Source organism: Eublepharis macularius, chromosome 4, assembly GCF_028583425.1.
Source record: "Eublepharis macularius isolate TG4126 chromosome 4, MPM_Emac_v1.0, whole genome shotgun sequence".
Classification (NCBI taxonomy): domain Eukaryota; kingdom Metazoa; phylum Chordata; class Lepidosauria; order Squamata; family Eublepharidae; genus Eublepharis; species Eublepharis macularius.
The window spans coordinates 41956749-41975939 of NC_072793.1; the positions used below are offsets into that span (position 1 = coordinate 41956749).

General features: G+C 42.0%; 1 protein-coding gene across 2 annotated transcripts in view; it reads left to right on the plus strand.

The window, feature by feature from the left end:
• The window catches only part of PIK3R5 (phosphoinositide-3-kinase regulatory subunit 5), a 94811-nt gene that overhangs the window by 48956 nt on the left and 26664 nt on the right, over positions 1–19191 (plus strand). For both annotated transcript variants that reach the window (XM_054978821.1, XM_054978822.1), the window contains 3 exons: positions 5500–5612; positions 15118–15218; positions 18774–18842. In XM_054978821.1, the coding sequence (XP_054834796.1) occupies positions 5513–5612; positions 15118–15218; positions 18774–18842 (270 nt within the window). In that variant the 5' untranslated portion in view covers positions 5500–5512. The remainder of the gene's footprint in view (positions 1–5499; positions 5613–15117; positions 15219–18773; positions 18843–19191) is intronic.

Sequence of the window (19191 nt, forward strand, 5' to 3'; positions counted from 1 at the left end):
AAAATTCTAAGCAACTTTATATGATTTTTAAGTATTATATTAAGTAGTGTTGATACTATGAGAATTATTGGGATAGAAATTGACTAATCTATATTTTTCTGGAAAGATAACCGTATAACATAGAGTGAATATATACATACATACGTAAATTTAAAGATAGGTCTAATTGTTAGACTTATGGTATATGTATAGATAAAGAACAATATATAGAATAGAAGCCTAAGCAAATGACAATAAGTGTGTATAAGTATGTGTATAGCAGTATTGGAATTGATGTATAAAGGGGGGCAAATTGTTTGTCCCATATTGAAGAGAATAGAAGGAGTAAGATAAAACACAGGTTATCAAAATGAATATTATTAGTAGTTTTAATGAAGAAGATAGATTAAGAGGTTTTTATTTATATGACAACTTATATGACAATCTATATGTGAAAGGAAGTGGAAATAGTGCTTAGAAGAATCTGAAAGTATATTATAATAAATAAATAAAATAAGTATGAAAGGAGTAGAGGGAAAGTGGATAGGGGGTTGGAAAACTGTTGGAAGTCAACAAATAGGGGGGGAAAGGGAGGGGGTTAGAATTAGAAGAAATTAAAGAATGTGATTATAATTGTTATTATATGTTTCTAATCCAATAAAAATTAAAAAAAAAAAGATGTAGTCAGAAACTGTTTGTTGTTTTTCCTGCCAAATGTACCCTTTTTACCCTATTATGTAGTAAAGTATTTTTATAGAGCTAGAATCACAGAAGTCTGTCTACTCATTTCCATCGCGCTATTATCACACTCTGCAAATCTGCAAACTTATACCCAATTGCTGTGCAACCGCCAACACTTCTATGGTTCTGAAAGCCATCTTTTGATGCAGTGTCATGTGAAATATTTAAGATCCTGTGTCAGTATGACATGATGACACCATGCCTCATTGGCTCCGTGCTGGCACAGTGTAGCCTGCAGGTACCCAAGTGATGTGGCTATAGATTGCACATGGTGATATCCTATGCTAATACATTTTTTTTTCTGATGAGAAGGTTATTCCACATTCATTCCAGGGATACATAAACTCTTTCTGTATGAAGCATGCTTTGTCTGAGCTGGTATCTGAAGAGGTATGCTGTGATACATGAAAGCTCATACCCTACCACAAACGTTGTTAGTCTTATAGGTGCTACTGGACTCTTGCTCTTTTCTGCTGTATAATGTCTAGAAAAGTGCAAGATGTGACTAAGAGCCAAGCTACAAGTGACGCCTGACACAGGTTGGACACTTGTCAGCTTCCCTCAAGTTTTGATGGGAAATGTAGGCATCCTGGTCTTGCAGCTGTAATGGAGAGCCAAGCTGTAAATGGTACTCATACTACATGGGTAATAAGAACCAGCCCTTCCTGTACTGACCACTGGTGATATTTCTGTTTTTCCTCCTGAAATAATTATAAGTAGTCCCAGCTAATGGTTATTTAAAAACAAAAACAAAAAACAGGAATGGTGTAAGAGAACCCCTCCCTTGCAAGGATGCCGTGTCCCAATCATTCCTATACTTAGTCGGCATGGCATCTGATCCAGGACTGATACTGTTTACAGTGGAGAAGGGCTAGGGGTGATTTTTATAGGTTCAGTATGTAGCACGCAGCTAATGGACTTAAACAAACTGTATTCCGTATGTGTAAAGGCTGATGCCAAGTAGGCCCCCTCTCCTGCTTTAAGGCCTGCCATGAACTGTGTTAAAGTTTCCTGTGTTGCTGTTTTACTGCTGCACCAAAGACTGCCCTGCACGTGTGTGCTCTAGTACACGTGTCAGTTTCCTGCCTGCGTGTTAATTACCTTGCTGCTGCAATAGACTGTGCAGTTCCCTGACTCCATGTTTGGATAACTGCACAAAGGACTCTTTTCCTGGGCAACCCTGCCCTGACCTGTATCTGGACTTCCCAGTGTGTGTTTGGACTGTGTTACAAGTGTGCCCCGTGCCTGCATTGCCATCTGCCACGGACCGTGCCTGTTCCCTGCTTTGGACTGTGTTTTAAGTGCTGTTACCCCTGCCTCCATGGAAGCCTGCCTCATATGGGCCCAAGCCGCTGTTAGCAGCCGGGAGACGGCCGGGGAAACCTCCAGCGAGCCTGGCTAGGCGCTCCCTGGTCAGTTCCCGCCTGGAGCCTCCCGCAGGTCGATCCCCGAGCTTGCCCTCGCTACCGGGCAGCCTGCAAACCAGCCCCAGCTATGCCCAGCCGGCATCCATGTTCTCAGACAGCCAGAAGACCCAGGGAAGAAGACTGCTTTGAGAAGCCATTTCAGCGAAGCGGGCACACCACATCCGCAGCGAGAGCACCTCGCCCCGCTCTGCATATCTTAGGAGCCGCCCCGGAGAAGGAACTAAGTGCTGACCATCCCAAGCACTTAGAGAATGCATCTCAAAGAAACCTCCGCATTCCAGAGCTGATGACATCAGGACAAGCCCTGTCCGCTGGAACATCCTTTCAGCCCACTCGGATTTCCCCCTCCCTCTTTTGTCCCCTCTTCCTGAGGTGTCACTTATCACAATCAGATTACCAAAGTGGCCCATCCAAGCCATTCAGTAACCCATTAGAACCTTTGTTTTAATCTGTGAGAACCACCAAGTATAGCACCAGCCCCAGGGTACGTTTTGGGGTATTTAAGCCGGTCTCCCAGACCGCATGGTGCGCGTGCCATCCTATCCAGAACCCCTCGCTGTCCGTCTGTGGTCCCATTGCTGGCATTGGGCCACCTCGCTGTTGTGTCTCTGCTTCGCTCCAGGATTGTGAGTATTCCCCACCATCGTTGGGAACCAGCTAATGCGAAAGTCTCTATACTTCATACTCTGTACCTCCTAGATCTTGTATGCTTTCTTGTGTGTATGTGCAAGTTCAGGCTTACGCCACACTATTAGTGAAATACACGTGTTTGGAAACTATTTGTAGTCTGCCTCTTTTTCACTAGAGTGTCTGGAATCAGGACCTCCGTAAACATAGGTTAAGATCCGCGCTAATTTTAGTTACAGACTGCTAAAGCTAATTTCCCCCTTATAATAAAAAAAGCAGTTCTGGTAATAAGGCAGTCTTTTGTGTGCTCCAGTGTCCTATTAGGAAATGATAACACAAGCAAAATCTGTACCCTGTGGTTTTCTATAAGTTACGGGAATGGCTTTCCTCCTCTAAGTCTGCTGTCAGCTCTTGATTACAAAATTAAGATTTGTAAGGGTCAGACTTCCTGCCTGCACAAGCCAATTGGGGAAGGAAAACCTCCCTTTTCCGCTGACCAAAGTTTGTGGCGTCCTGTGATGAGCTGACATAAGAGAGGACTATTTCTGGGCCACGTTGAGGGTATGAATCATGCCCCATGTTCAGTCACCACTTTCCTTGTGACACTTGCCCAAGAAATTTTGGCTTAAGACACTAACGGTGAAATCCTAAGCAGAGTTACGCCTGTCTAAGCCCATTGATTTCAATGGGCCTAGGCTGGAGAAACTCTTCTTAGGATTGCAATGTAAGAGGTCCTGGGATGGGGTGCGGTTGAGCAAAGATTTTTTTATTGATTCCATCCTTGGCTATATATCACCTCACCTGTGTTATCCCTATCATAGAGTGGTAGCCTTGTTTACAGAAAGGTGGTGGCCCTGTTGTATGTTTGTAGCCTTCTGAGCCATCTTGGTGTGTCTCTTGCTAAACCTCCTGTGAAAGTGGTCTTTGCCTATCACAAGCTGGCAAAAATAGTGTTGGTGTGGTAGGACCTGCTATCAAATGGAGGAATGAACTTTCAGCAGGTAACCATGCAATCCCTTGCAGTTTGATTCCATAAATTCTATCTGATGACAAGATGCCAGAACTAGTCATTCTAACTCAGAGTATATTGGGAAGCCTCAAGAGGTGGATAGTTGCATGAAGAAGATGCAGCACATTTTCATAAAATGTCAGTTGCTTTGTCATTACACAACAATGGTAGAATCTAGAACCCTTATTTGAATATGATTGAGTTTGGTAAGTTTGGGACCTTATAATTATCAGCAAAATGTTACAATAGGTTAGTTCTAAACAGGGAAGACCAATGGAGAATAAGTTTATGGAGAAGTGTTGGGTTTTTTTTAAAAGGGATGCCACTAAATTGGAAGGGGGGGAGAATAAATAACTTTGTCTATTGATATTATTATATTATTTCAATATTGAATGGTGTGAACAAGCAAGATGCTGGAAGGAAATGGGTATTTTACAATACTGTTGTAACTTTTTAAAAAATGTCCTGATGGGTCTGAATTTTCATATAACAACAACAACAATTGATTTATATACCACCCTTCAGGACAACTTAACACCCCTCAAGTGGTTTACAAAGTATGTTGTTATCCCCACAACAATCACCCTGTGAGGTAGGTGGGGTTGAGAGAGCTCTGGAGAGCTATGACTGACCCAAGATGGCTTCAAGGGGAGGAGTGGGGAATCAAACCTGGTTTTCCAGATTAGAGTCCTGCCGCTCTTAACCACTACACCAAACTGGCACTTTCCCAAGTCCTTGCTGCCTTAACCAAGATACCTCCCTTATTGCTGAAAGGACTAGGGGTGCATTGATGATCATAAAGGACAGAAGGAAGAAGCTTGGCTACAGATCCTCCTCCTTTCAACACTTTTTCAAGTGATCCTTGGTCAGTTTCTTGTTCCTGCCACCTTGTTCTAGGTTATATGAGGAATGGTGGTAATAGAGAATGCCCTCAAATCATAGCTGACTTATGGCAACTCCTGGTGGGGTTTTCATTGCAAGAGACTAACAGAGGTGGTTTGCTGTTACCTGCCTCTGCAGCCCTGGTCTTCATTGGAGGTCTCCCATCCACCGCTGGTGCCAGGGTTTCTGGCACCCGCAGCCACCTCCCATGTGCACACGCGCGGCCCCGGACTGCATGATGACATCACCATGTGATGACATCACTCAGCAAAGCCGGGGCCATTGGCTGTTGGGTGGCTGGGGCAGCGTGCGGAGGCTGCCCGTGCTCCACACACCACCATCTGCTGTGCCTGGCCTGCGGCTGCTGTGCCCAGCCGGGGGTGAGTAGCGGTGGTGGCAGTGTGGGGCTGGGCGGCTGCAGCAGCTGCGGGCCAGCCACGCCAGCTCCGTGGCATGTGCCTCCACCCCTGGCACCCCCTCCAGCGCCCCAGTGCCCATGGCGCCCGCCTCAATGGTGGCACTGGCCCTGCTCCCATCCAATTACTAACCAAGGCTGACCCTGCTTAGCATCTGAGATCTGATGAGATCAGGCTCACCTGGGCTATCCAAGTCAGGGCATATGAGGAATAAGACTGAAGAAAGTGACCATTTCCCTATTGGTTCAGTTCTGGGATTCTTATATGACAGATGATCAAACCCAGAAAGTCACAGAAAAGCATCTAGTATATGCACACACACACAAATGGGGATTAGCTCCTCATCTGGGTTTGTTTTAGGTTTCCCATTCAGCTGTGGCTAATTCCACGGTTTCTCTTTTAAACTTTTTCTGTCCAGGAGATGATCTAAGATGCAGCACACGACGTGCACTGAGGACAGGATCCACCACGCATTGGAAAGGTGCCTCCATGGCCTCAGCAAAAATACCACCTCTGCTAATACTTGGACAGGTAAGCAACTATCTCCACAATGACTAGGCAGGAATGATCTCTTCCCCCCCCCCCCCCCCGCTCTATAATAGGCACACGTGTGGATTATTTTTCCTGGCATTTCTACACACCCCTGGATTTTTAGTACTAATGGCATTTGTACATGTGCAAACTATAAATGAAGGAGGGGGAATCCATAGTTAATCAACAAGCTTTTCTTAAATGCTCTCATTTTTCTTTCTAGTAAAAGCACTTGGAAGCCCAACCAATCATCAGCTAGCAGCAGTGTCTCATCAAGAGCTTAGGGAGCATAGGGGATGTCATAGCCGTTTAGTTTTAATTGCAGATGTTCTAAAATATCAGCTTCAGAATCTCTGAATCTATCAAACACTGGCCAGTTCCAAAGGATAAAACAGGAAGAAGGGGTTGGAGGAGGCAAGCCCAATTCGAATAGCAGTAAGGGGACACATTAAGTAGAAACTGAAGAAGAGAGCTGGGAGCCTGAGCTGTGCCACACTGTGGCTTTCATCATTTTGTCATCATTTTGGAATCCTCATCCCAAAGCTTCAAAGTTCTGAAGGGGAAAGAATCAAGAATGCTTATATGGAGATCAGAGTAGAAACTCCAAATGTATCTAATTCTCCTCATCTTTCTCTCAGAGAATGCAGCCACTCCACACTTCTTGACTTTTTTGCTAAATGAGGAACTTCTATTCTGTCCAGATTAGTACAGCATAGTACATTAGGGATGTGCTCTGAGAAAAGGTTTGTTATAATTCTGGATATGGGATTGGAGGAGGGCACGTTTGCTACTGATTTTTGTGTAGGGCAGTAGTGGTTTGGGATACAAATCTGTGGGTTTGGGGGGGGGAGGTTTCTAGAATTTGGGGCCATTATTTCCAGAGGTGTGAATCAATTTGAGGGTCTGGTGCAGCTTTTTAAAAAGACAATGGTACCAAATTTGCAGGGAGCACAGTTCTCCAATCTAAAGCTCTTCTAAGGTTCAACCAGAATGGACAAAGGTATTCCGTTTTGCAGACCCCAGAAGTAGGTACTCCTTGGTGCACTTCACTGATTCCTACCCGAGGGGCTTGAAGGTGGGGGGGGGGGTGGCAGTGCCACCGGCTACATCGAGCTTCTTTATATAATCTTACAGTGACTGACTGACTTTTTTTTTAACCTTTCCACTTAAATCTCTGCATTTGGCATTCTTTATTGTTGTGGTCTGTTGTCTCCTTTCACAAAGTAAGGAAAGCTTCCTTTGCATAAAACTGCCATCACAGCCCTGTCATTGCAATCTTTTTTTTTTTTGAAAATTTTTTTATTGGGTTAGGATCATATATTTACACATTACAGTCAATTTTCCCATTTCTCAGTTTCTAACCCCCTCCCTTTCCCCCCCCTTTTTGTTGACTTCCAACAGTTTTCCAACCCTTTGTCCCTTTTCCCTTACTCTTTATTTATTCCTCTATCTAACAAATATATATTCTCCCTTTATTCTAAGCAATACTTCTTTAACTATTTTTAATACTCTGTACCCTAACTATGAGTCCCTTTTTCCATAATGGATAAACAATTTATCCCATAATTCCATTTTCAAATATTTCTGTATAACGTAAACTATGTAAACCCTACATTCATATAAATCAACCTGCTTAACTTATACTCTATATATTATTCATTCTATCTTCTTCTTTCTGTTTTAGTTATATTTGTTTACATTAATATTTCTATTTCCTTCAATCATAAATCTATATATGGTATCAATCAATTTGACTCATATATACCTTCAAATAAACATATTCAGTTTGGTACATTGTACAGAATCAGAAAGAAAATATTAGTTAATCAATCCCTATATTTAACCCTTATGATTAGTTGTTTTCTCTCAATATTCTATTTATTATTCTATATATATCAATCTAGTAACATAACTGCTTAGATATTTACTTATACCTCTTCTCCCCCCCGGCAAGATCACCCCCCTCTGCGTTTTAATGTACTTCAATAGTTCTCAAACTGCCACAGTTCTCCTCCCACCTCCCATTTCTTCTCCAAATATTGTTTCAGCTTCTCCCAGTCTGTGTTAAACTGTCCTGAGTCCAGATTTCTCAGTTTTCTTGTCATTTTATCCATTTCTGCCATATACAGCAATTTGTAAATACAATCTTCGATAGTTGGCACTTCTTGTACTTTCCATTTTTGCGCGTACAAAAGTCTAGCTGCTACCGTCATGTAAAATATCAACGTCCTATGATGGGCTGGAATTCCCTCCATTCCCAAGTTTAGTAGCAGGAGTTCTGGGTTCTTATTTACTTGAAATTGTAAAATCTCACTCATTTCTCTTATTATTTCCCCCCAGTACTGCCTGGCTACCTCACACGTCCACCAAATATGGTAGAGGGAGCCCTCATGCTTCCTGCATTTCCAGCATTTATTAGAAGTGTTCAAATTCCCTAGCGCAATCTTCTTTGGTGTCATGTACCAACGATAAATCATTTTGTAAATGTTCTCTTTAATGCTGGTGCATGTCGTTGTCTTCATTGTAATCTTCCACAAGTATTCCCATGCCTCCATTGTTATTTCTTTGTTGAAGTTTATGGCCCATTTCACCATTTGTACTTTAACTATTTCATCCTCAGTATACCATTTCAACAGTACTTGGTATACCTTGGATATTCTTTTCTTGTCCTCTTTAAGAAGGGTCTGCTCTAGTTCCGAATTCTCTGTTCGTATACCTCCCTTTACAGAGTCCGAGTTATATAAATCTCTGATCTGTCTATACTGGAACCAATCATAGTAAGGTAATAGTTCCTCCTGAGTCTTTATTCTGAGTTTAGATGCTTCAATTCTAGTTATTTCTTTATAAGTTAAGCATTGTTGCTCATTATCAACAGCTCTCGGATCTATCACCTCATATGGAACTACCCACAAAGGGGTTCCTTCTTGTAAGTAGATTCTGTACTTCTTCCAGATTGTATATAAACTTCTCCATATATAGTGATGCAGAAACATCGAGTCCGCCTTTACTTTATCATGCCGTAGGTATGCGTGCCATCCAAATATTTTTTTGTATCCCTCTAGGGCTAGTAGTTTCTTGTTCTTTAACGTCATCCACTCTTTCAACCACACTAGGCAGATTGCGTCATGGTAAAGTCTTAGATTGGGCAGTTGCATTCCGCCTCTTTCTTTTGCATCTTGTAAAACTTTCATTTTCACTCGAGGCTTCTTGCCTGCCCATACAAAATCTGATATTTTCCTCTGCCATTTTTCGAATTGCTTAGAGTCTCTGATGATTGGTATTGTCTGTAGCAAAAACATTACTCTTGGTAACACATTCATCTTAACTGCTGCAATCCTTCCCAACCATGACAAATTCAGTCTATTCCATTTGATCAGATCTCTCTCTATCTGAATCCATAATTTTTCATAGTTGTTTTTAAATAAGTCTATGTTCTTTGCAGTCAGTTCAATTCCCAAATATTTCACCTTATTTGTTACTTCACATTCCGTTATTTCCATTAACAATTGTTGTTTTTGCTTAGTCATGTTTTTGCATAATACCTTTGATTTCTTTTTATTGATATAAAAACCTGCCAAATCTCCAAACTCCTTAATCTTATCTATCACTTTTGGCATGTTCTCCATTGGGTCTTCTACAATTAGCATTATGTCGTCCGCAAATGCTCTGACCTTATAAGAATAGTCCTTTATTTTTATTCCACGAATTTCTTCATCTTGTCGTATTTGTATCATCAGGATCTCCAATACCAAAATGAACAACAGCGGAGACAACGGGCAACCTTGTCTTGTTCCTTTACTTATAGCTAATTTCTTAGTCACTTCATCATTTACCACAATTGCTGCATTCTGGTCTCTATAAATTTCCTTAATTGCTCTAATGAATCTTTCTCCCATTTGTAGCTTTTCCATAGTGGCAAACATAAAGTCCCAGTTTAAATTATCAAACGCCTTTTCAGCATCAACAAAGAAGAAACCAACCTCTTTATCACAACGCTTATCATAATATTCAATAGCATTTATCACTGTCCTCAAATTGTCTCTGATTTGTCTGTCTGGCAAAAAGCCTGCTTGTTCCTCCTCAATAACTTCCGAAAGCCACCCCTTCAGTCTCTCCGCCAATATCTTCGCAAAGATTTTATAGTCATTATTGAGTCACGATATAGGTCTGTAATTTTTCACGTTTGTCAAGTCTTGGCCTTCTTTAGGTATCAGTGATATATTCGCTTCATTCCAGGTACCTGGAATCCGTTGGTCCTTTAAAACTCCATTAATCACCTCTTTTAGGAATGGTGCCAGTTCATTGGCCATTGTCTTGTAGAATTTAGCTGTAAGTCCGTCTGGCCCTGGCGCCTTTCCTAGATTTGCAGATTGTATTGCCTTACTTATTTCCTCATCCGTTACTTCATTATTCAGTCTATTCCTCCAAGCTTCCGAAATTACTGGGAGTTTCATTTTCTCCAAATATGTCGCTATTGATTCTTTATTCACCTCTTTCTTATTGTATAACTTAGCGTAAAATTTGTAAAAGGCTCTACTAATGGTAGTCTGTTCCAAATACGTTTTATTGTCCTCACATATTTTGTTTATTATTTTCTTTTCCCTTCTCTTTTTTAATTGCCATGCCAAATACTTCCCAGGTTTATTTGCTCCTTCAAACACTTTCTGATTCAGTCTTTTAAGGTTCCACTCCCATTCTTTATTATTCATTGCTGTCAGCTGTTCTTGAAGTATTTTAATTTCCTGGTACAGTTTCTTTTTCCCTGGTCTCTTTTTTAACTGTATTTCTTTGGCTTTTATTTTCTCCTCAATCTCTTGTCTCTTCTCCTCTTTCTTTTTTCTCACTCTGCCATTTAAGTCCATTAGTATGCCCCTTATTACCGCCTTATAGGCATCCCAAACTTTGTCAGTTGGTACTTCTTTATTCATGTTATATTGTATGAAAAACTTTGTCTCTCTTCTCAACATCTCCATGTTCTCTCCTTCCTGTAACAAGTCCTCATTTATTCTCCATGCTTTCCTTTTTCTCCTCCTCCCTAATTTCCACATGATTGGATTATGATCTGAGCCTACCCTCGGCATTATTTCTACCTCCTTAGTCCATAACGCTAAGTCTTTTGAGGCCAAGATCATATCAATTCTTGATAGTGTACAATGCCTTGTAGAGTAAAAGGTAAATTGTCTACTTTTAGGATTTTCTCTTCTCCATACATCTTCTAAAGTCTCCTGTTTTATCAGCTCAAAGAAAAGCTTTGGTAGCAATCCTCTTTTCTTTTGTACAGTTGATGTCTTTTTATCTAGTTCCAAGTTAGTCACTCCATTGAAGTCTCCAGCAAGAATTATCTGGTCGTATGAAAGATCATCTAATTGCTTCCTCAAATCCTCAAAGAAGCTCTCTTTTGCACCGTTAGGTGCATAAATTCCGACTACCAACACTTTTTTTAAGTTCCATGTACATTCCACTGCTATAAATCTGGCTTCCACATCTTTTATTACATATTTTGGCTGTAGCTCCTCTTTTATGTACAACACCACTCCTCTTTTTTTCTTATTAGAGGCCGCTACAAATTCATTGCCCAATTTCCCCATTTTTAAATATTTTGCATCCTGCTTTCGAATATGGGTTTCTTGCAAGCAAACAATATCACATTTTTGTTTTAATAGCCAGTGGAAAATACTTTTTCTCTTGTTTGGTGAGTTTAGTCCATTTACATTCCAAGATAAAACTTTACACTCCATACTCATAATCTTGTTGGTAAGTCCTTTTCATTGTCCCTTATAAATCGCTCCATCTCTCGCTCAGATCTGATACGCTTTTTGGCCCCTCCAAACTCAAAGGACACACCTTCTGGTAACTCCCATCTGTACCTGATTTTCATGTCCTTCAAGATCTGAATTAGCACTTTATATTTTTTCCGATCTAATAACACTGACCTGGGTAATTCCTTCATTATGATAATCGTCTTGCCATCAATCTCCAATGGATCTTGAAACTGTTTTGTCACGATCTTCTCTTTCATATTTCGTGTCGTAAACTGCACAATCACGTCTCTTGGTAGTTTCCTCTGGGTTGCAATTCTCGAATTTACACGGTATGCCACATCTAGGATAGCCACAACTTCCTCCTCCTCCTTCCCCAGGTATTCAGCTAACACCTCAGTCATCTGTTCTTGCGCTGACTTTCCTTCCACTTCTTTTTTTTTTTAAACCAAACAAACAAACAAAAACAATGTACAGAAGTAAAATAGAACAACAACAAAGTCTTAGTGAACTATATACAATAAACGTCATGCCAATATAGTTAAAACAAAGACAACTAGCATTTTTTTTTCAATTATTTGATAGTCGTTGCTTCAAATCTGAGTAACAAAAAGTAAATGCTTAGGTGGAGAGTGATTTGTATTGGAAATGAATTCAATGAATGGTAACCATTTTGCAATAAAATCAGTTTCTTTCAAATAGTGTTCACTCTGGTATAATTCGTCATATATTTTTTCTTGTATATAGTGGTCCCATATTTTTTCTAACCATTTTTCTGCTGTGGGAACCGTCTTTGATTTCCAATGTAAAGCTAGCAAGTTCTTAGCTACAACCAAAAGGTTGCTAATTAGATCTTTTCTTATTTGTGGAATTTCGAAAGTATCCCATACATTCAAGAATATGATCTTTGGATCAAGGGGGATTTTGTAGCCCGTTATTTCTTTTATATAACATAATATATCATTCCAAAAAGGTTCTATTCGGGGGCATTCCCACCAGCAATGTTTAAACGTTACTATATTTCCACACTCTTTCCAGCAGAGCGGACTTTGAAATTTGGACTTTCCTTCCACTTCTGGCAAACCACGAAACCGTAGCTGCTTCTCCATGTGTTTAGTTTCTGCAACCGCCATTCTTCCCCTCATCAGTCTCATCTCTGTTTGTTGCGTGTCTGCTAAGTTCTCCATCGCGTCTTCTACTGTTTTAACTCTCTGCTGCGTTCCTTGTAGTTCACTTTGTATTGTTTCCATACCCTTTTTAACTTCTGACAGCTCCGATTTTACTGTCTGTTTGACCTCTTTAACCTCTTTTATCAGCTCCAATTTCGTGTCCTTAAGTTCTTTAATCACATCTAAAAGTTTTTTGTCCAGGTTTTCTATTGCCGATTGCCACTCTTTTTTCGACATCGTGGGGCTTGCTTTGGCTCGCTCCCACGAGTCCGCTCTCTTCCTTAACTCCGTGGCGTAAAATTTAAATGTCTTTTTATTTCAAATGTCCCGGTCTTCTTGCAAAAATTAATTTTTAAAGAGTCCAAAATGTCGGGCGTCTTTTCTCTATGGTTCCTCTATGATTTTGTAATCCAAGATGGCTTACTTCCTTTTCCGCTGAAGCCGCGACCCTTCCCCTTTCAAAGATGGCAATTCCCTTCTTCCTGCCCTCCGGCAAGGGCCGCTTCTCTCCAGCAACTCTATTGTTATTACGTACTTCCTGTCTCCCGACTTCCCACAGTAGGTCTTGCGATGGTATCTTTTTCTCACAGCTCCATAACCGCAAGTATTCAAAACAATAGTCCAATTTCTTTAATAACTTCTTTAAACTTAATCTCTTTTCAAATACAACTCTTGCCGAGTCTTCCCCTCCTTATTATTAGCCTGTTGCAGTTTGAAAATCTACTTTTCTTCCTCTCTGCTTTTACCAATCTGTCCCGTATCAGAAGATAGTGATCTTTACCTTCTCATTCACTTTTCTCGGGTTGTAATCGCTGTTTCGATTTTGACTTCTCCTCTCCACTTCTTTCCCCAATCGAAGCTTGGGTATGTAGGTCTTATGCCAGACGAATTGGCCCCAGAACTGCCGCAGAGATCGTAGCCGACCTGTCGCAGGGTGGGACCTCAAGGATCGGGAGGGGACCCGTTGCATAGAGCTCCCCCTCGTCCGAGATCTAGCACACCCTAGGGTCTTGAGCGTTCTTTGCCTGCTCTCCGCCTGAGAGCAGTCGGCCGCGGGCTAAATTTCCCCCACCGGCCGCTTAAATCGGCAGTCCGGTCAGCTCCGCAAATGGAGCTGCTTCAGACCTCCATGAATCCCAAACCGGAAGCTGTCATTGCAATCTTTGAAAATAGTTTGAGTTGTTAAAAAAAAAAAAAGTATGTGTGTGTGATTACTTGTGATGAATCCAGTTGCTATGAAGCACATGTCTTCATGCTGGGTATCTACTGTAGGGTTATCTACAGTTGTTACCTATAGTAGGGTTTCCTACAGTAGACTAGCAGGATCAGCATGGGTGGTAAAGGGACCGTAGCCTTGAGCCCCTGTCTGCCTGGCACCTGTCCCTTAAGGTACATTTGCCCATGCCTCAGTTTTGCACTATGGTACTGAATCAGCTGTAGAGGAAGTTTGTTGCCTGGATGCAGCCTTAGAATGTCAACAAACACAGCAGCATCACACTTACATCTGAGTGGCAATGGCCCATATTGTCGCAAACAACTTTGTACAGATGTGGTTCTGGGTGTTTTTCTCAGAATCACATTTCATCCTTTACAAAGAACTGCTTGCTGCTACAGTGGGTGCTGCCTCCTTAAGCCAGTTTCTATGGTTAGCATTTCCTTTCTCAATTCTTCTCTAAAATAAAGGCAGCTCCTAGTTTACAATCAACAACTTCTGAAGGGAAACTTTAACTGCAGGGAAACTTTAACGGTTTTAGCACTACCCATGAGCCTTATGCACCCCATTTCTGGATCAGGCCAGTGTATAAGTAGGCAATGAGTATGTGAAGATGCCATATACTGGGTCAGAAGAACCCTAGTCCATCTAGCCAGTAATATCTACATGGCCTTATATGATCTTTTCTAGCACTGGTACCTGTGGGGCGATGTGACCTTAAGCATGCAAAGCATCTGTGCACAGTCATGTGTGGTTGATATGGGAGAGGGAAAGGAGGGTACCTTCAGAGCAGTTTTGCTCACTTGGCATGTCAGCTCTAGTTGCTTGGCTGAAGGGTGGTGCATCATGGAAACAATCAGCTACACACTATGGTACAATTGCACACAAAGAGATCACTGTGAAGGTGTTATACATGATTAAATGCTGAAGATAAGCAGAAATTATTTCCTCCATTGACTGGCAAGTGAGAGCCTGCTTTCCCTTCGAAGATGTTTTCCCACAAGTTAGGTGTAGGCAACAAGAATGAACCACCAGTAGCATCTCCCTAATCCCCCATGCAGTCTTACTGCTCTTTCTGCTGCATATAGAAATACAGGCGCCTCTTCCTGCCTTTCCCAGTACCTTGACAGATTATCACCCTGTGGATCAGCCTCACTCAGCCGCCTCCAAACAACAAGGGACTATATTAACAGCCCCCATGTTCTGGGTAGGCACAGTGTAAGTGTACGTGCAGTATATTTGGCAATCATTTTTTACTCTCTGATGCAGACACTTGGCCTCTTGGGCGGTAAGGTCTGTGACCCCTTTTGAACATATGCCAGCTGTGTAATTTGTTGACCCTGTTTATTTGCTCTCTTTGTTAGCTGGGCTTTGTCTGAATTGCTGGAGCCTCCAGGAGCTGGTTAGCCGTGATGCAGGGAACTACCTCATCCTTCTGGAGAAAATCCTGCAAAAGACCCAAGAGGTAAATTAAGAGTAGAGATGGGGCAAGGAGTACATGCGTGATGGTCCTTCTCATAGCACATTTCAAACCTGGAATATCTTTCATATGAATGAGAAGAGCGGCTGATGGCATTGTGCCTCATTCCAAAAGAAAAACCCTTGCTCATTTTCAGCTTTGTATTTTATTCAGATCTTTGCCGTTTAAGGTGTTCTTGCTTCAGCTTCTCCAGTTCTCTTCGATAATGGAGTGGAAACACAGTTGTTACATCAAGTTGATTTCCCCCCTGAATGCTGCCCACTATGGTATGGAGGAAACCACCAATTTTCAGGCCCCTGAGGCTCATAACAGTGTGCAAACAAAAGAAAGAAAGAGAGACAGATTTGTTTGTTTGAACCATATTCCATTCTGTACGCTGTGAATCCAACATGCAAGGAAATCTGTTTTCCATTTGAATGCCTTTACCCAACTAACATGTCCTCTTGGGGGGTTGAGTCCTATTTGGAGCTGGCTTTGCCTTTTAGAAAGCATCACCTGGCTTTGACAGTAGATTTTGAGCATCATTAAAGGACATGAAACTGCCAGTTACTTGGTTTGATTAGTGTTGTGGTGCGTTGACTGTCGAAAGAGGCACCACTTGGATTCCCCACCCACCCTGCAAGGTGCCGAAACATCCCAGAACAGTTTTTGTTCCTTGCTTAGCAACACGGATGGTGGGCAAGAGCTTGCTGTAGTAGAGCATTTCAGCATCAGCTGGCTCCTGCTCTGCAATATTGGAGCTGCAGGTTGGAAAGCAGAGCAGTGAAGGAAGACAGTGAGAGCCAAGCTACAAGTGACACCTGACACAGGTTGGACACTTGTCAGCTTCCCTCAAGTTTTGATGGGAAATGTAGGCGTCCTGGTTTTACAGCTTGGCTCTCCATTACAGCTGCAAGACCAGGACGCCTACATTTCCCATCAAAACTTGAGGGAAGCTGACAAGTGTCCAACCTGTGTCAGGTGTCACTTGTAGCTTGGCTCTGAGTTCTTGGCACCTGGGTTAGCAACCCGATAGTCAAGTAGAGGTTTCCGACTTCCTGACTTAAACACAAGCCTCCCTGCTATTGAGCAATTGTCTCCCATCATATACTGGCTGCAGCTCAGCAGATCTGGCCACTACCTCCATTGTTTGCTAGCTATTGTGATGTGATGAGGAGACTCAGGAAGGGAGACCCCAGCTTTGTGACTTGAGAAAGCTGGTTGTGCTTCTGTCTGAAATGGGGTCATAGCCAGGCTGCTGTGGGGGGATTAATAGAGCTGCTCTTCCTGTGAACCTGGTAGATAGACCCTGTTTTCCTTTTTTTAAATTCCTGTCAGGCAGTATGACTTCCTGCTATTTACCCTGCCTATTCTGATCTTTTGTGTCCTAAAAATAGAACTGTGGCTTGGAAAGTGCAGATATCTGCAGCAAGCAGCAGGTGACAGTCTGCTTGGAGAAGAGAACAGAGTCACCTGTTGCAGAGCCAATGTGCGTTGTGGTCTTATGGGGTCTTTCAAGAGCAGGGAAATCATACCCGTTCTTAAATGGTATGCAGTGATTCTATCCTCCCCAAGGGACTAACCTGTGCTCTTCATTCTACAGAAAGTGCCATATAATAATTAAAAAGTCTAGTGTTGTATTTTATTAGTAGCTGATTCTGTACCATTAGTCGGCTTGTTCCTTAGCAATGGTTAAAGGAAGAACAATTTCCTATGAGAAGGACGTGCGGTAAACTGCTTCTAGTGTATTTGCCATGTGTATGGTTCTACTAACTAAAAATGCAAATGCTAACGAAGAGGAATTGTGTGAGGGCCTTTCCCTCTTTCTCCCCTAGATCACCCAGTGTGCATTCTACCATGGGCTCTAAACATTTGATTTAACTTGCTGATCTGGAACTTGTTCTTGTTCCTGAAAACTTTTTTTTACCAGATGGAACACAATATAGCAACATCCTTTTTCTTTTCAGATCCTCTTTGTTCTCCTAAATATTGTTTGAATAAGGGCCATTTTAATTGATGAACTTAGGTCCAGCATCTTTCATTTGGATGGTTGCTAATAATGTGAATAATAAATGTCCAGATGCAAATAATGTACTGTCCCTTATGATTCTCTCAGCCAAACTCTTTCCCTGGGGCCAGACTGGTTATCTGCTGCCCCTTAACAGTCAAGTATTCACTTAGTTGAGTTTGGAGGATCAATGTTTTCAAGAGAATAATCAAGATGGGTAGCCGTGTTGGTCTGTCTATAGCAGTGGAAAAGAGCAAGAGTCTAGTAGCAACTGTAAGACTAACAAAATTAGTGGTAGGGTATGAGCTTTTGTGAACCACAGCTCGCTTCTTCAAATACAGCTAGAACGTGAGTCCATCTGTCCTTATATCTTGGAGAGCAGCGTGATAACAAAGCTCAAGACAATGCATCCACCTGGACTGAATCAAGACAAAAGATTTCCTGTCTCATTACCAATGCTAATTTATCCACACTCACTACCCCCTGCATACCCCACCCTATTCAATCACACCTGCCTTTGTCATTCACCGGCTATTATAATTCAGCTTCTGTAATCACTCCACTCTCCAAGATATAAGGACAGATGGACTCACATTCTAGCTGTATCTGAAGAAGTGAGCTGTATCTGAAGAAGTGAGCTGTGGCTCACGAAAGCTCATACCCTACCACTAATTTTGTTAGTCTTATAGGTGCTACTGAACTCCTGCTCTTTTCCACTGTTTCAAGAGAATAGGTTCAGTTATCGTGGCATTAAGTAGACGTGTCATCCTATAGCTGGGAAATATGGAGTAGGATGAGCACTTCACTTCTAATCAAAGTTTCCTGTGCAATTGACCTGAAAGCAAGTTATTGTTGGAATTCAGGGTCAGGCTGCCTGTCATTACTTTATTGCTATGGCAGGCTTGTGACTCTCTGTCATGACTCTTCTTATCTAGCAGTATTATAACTTGCTCTGGGGAGAATGTCTTTGCTGTCAGGGGACTTCAGGATCATTCCACGTGCTTGGGGGGGATTAAGTGGGCAAACAACTCAAGATGGTATGGCTTGGTTCAAAAAGTCATCAAGTAGGAGTGCCACTGGGTCAAGGAAATGTGTAAAGCAGAAGAGATGCGGGAGGGTCAGAGGTTGCATGGTCCAAAATTGTCTTATATATGTGAAAGAGGCAGAGACACTGTTAGATATTTCTATGTTTCTATATCATGCCAAAAATCCCTATTAAACAGCTAAGAATTCTCAGGCTCTTAACACATTTATTTACTAATACTGGAACAAAATTGTTGCTTTCTCCCCATTCTTCTATTTCCTACTCCCATACTATTTTTCTCTCATTCTTCCCCAACTGTATATTCCCTTTTCCTTCTTCCAGTTCACCCCATTACAGTTCTTCTGTCCCTTATCATTCACGTACGGTAGAACGAGGGGTTATTATTACGAGTGAGTGGCTGACCTGCTAAGTCCCATCCCTATTATCTTCTAGAACTTCTGGATCCCTGTGGCTGTGGAAGTCTCTCTCTGCTTACCAATCCTCATTTCCCTTCTGTGCCTTTCTGCAGGTCCAAGAGAAATGCGACTATGACCTGCTCACTCCGCTGGCCCTGCTCTTCAGTTCAGCTGTCCTGTGTGTAAGTTCTGATGCTGCATTTGGTATGTCCAGCCTCCAGGCAGACACTTCCTTTGTTTAACCCAAATCAGTGGCGCTTGGGGCATCATTATCTGTTATGGGTGGTGCTTGGCTGTCACCAGCTTATGTGCCTCCCCAACGTCCCCTACTAACATTTGGGTTAAAAATACATTATGGAACATCAACCCATTCAATGGTTGCAGCTTGCAGAGAAATTCTGAAATGAGGATGGGAAATTCTGTATGCCGTGGCTCTATCTTAAACATTTCTTGTATCCAAGGGAAGTACATGGGGAGGGGTAAAGTGGGTCCAATACAGGCTCCAGGCTTAGGGGAACTCTTGCCCAAGAT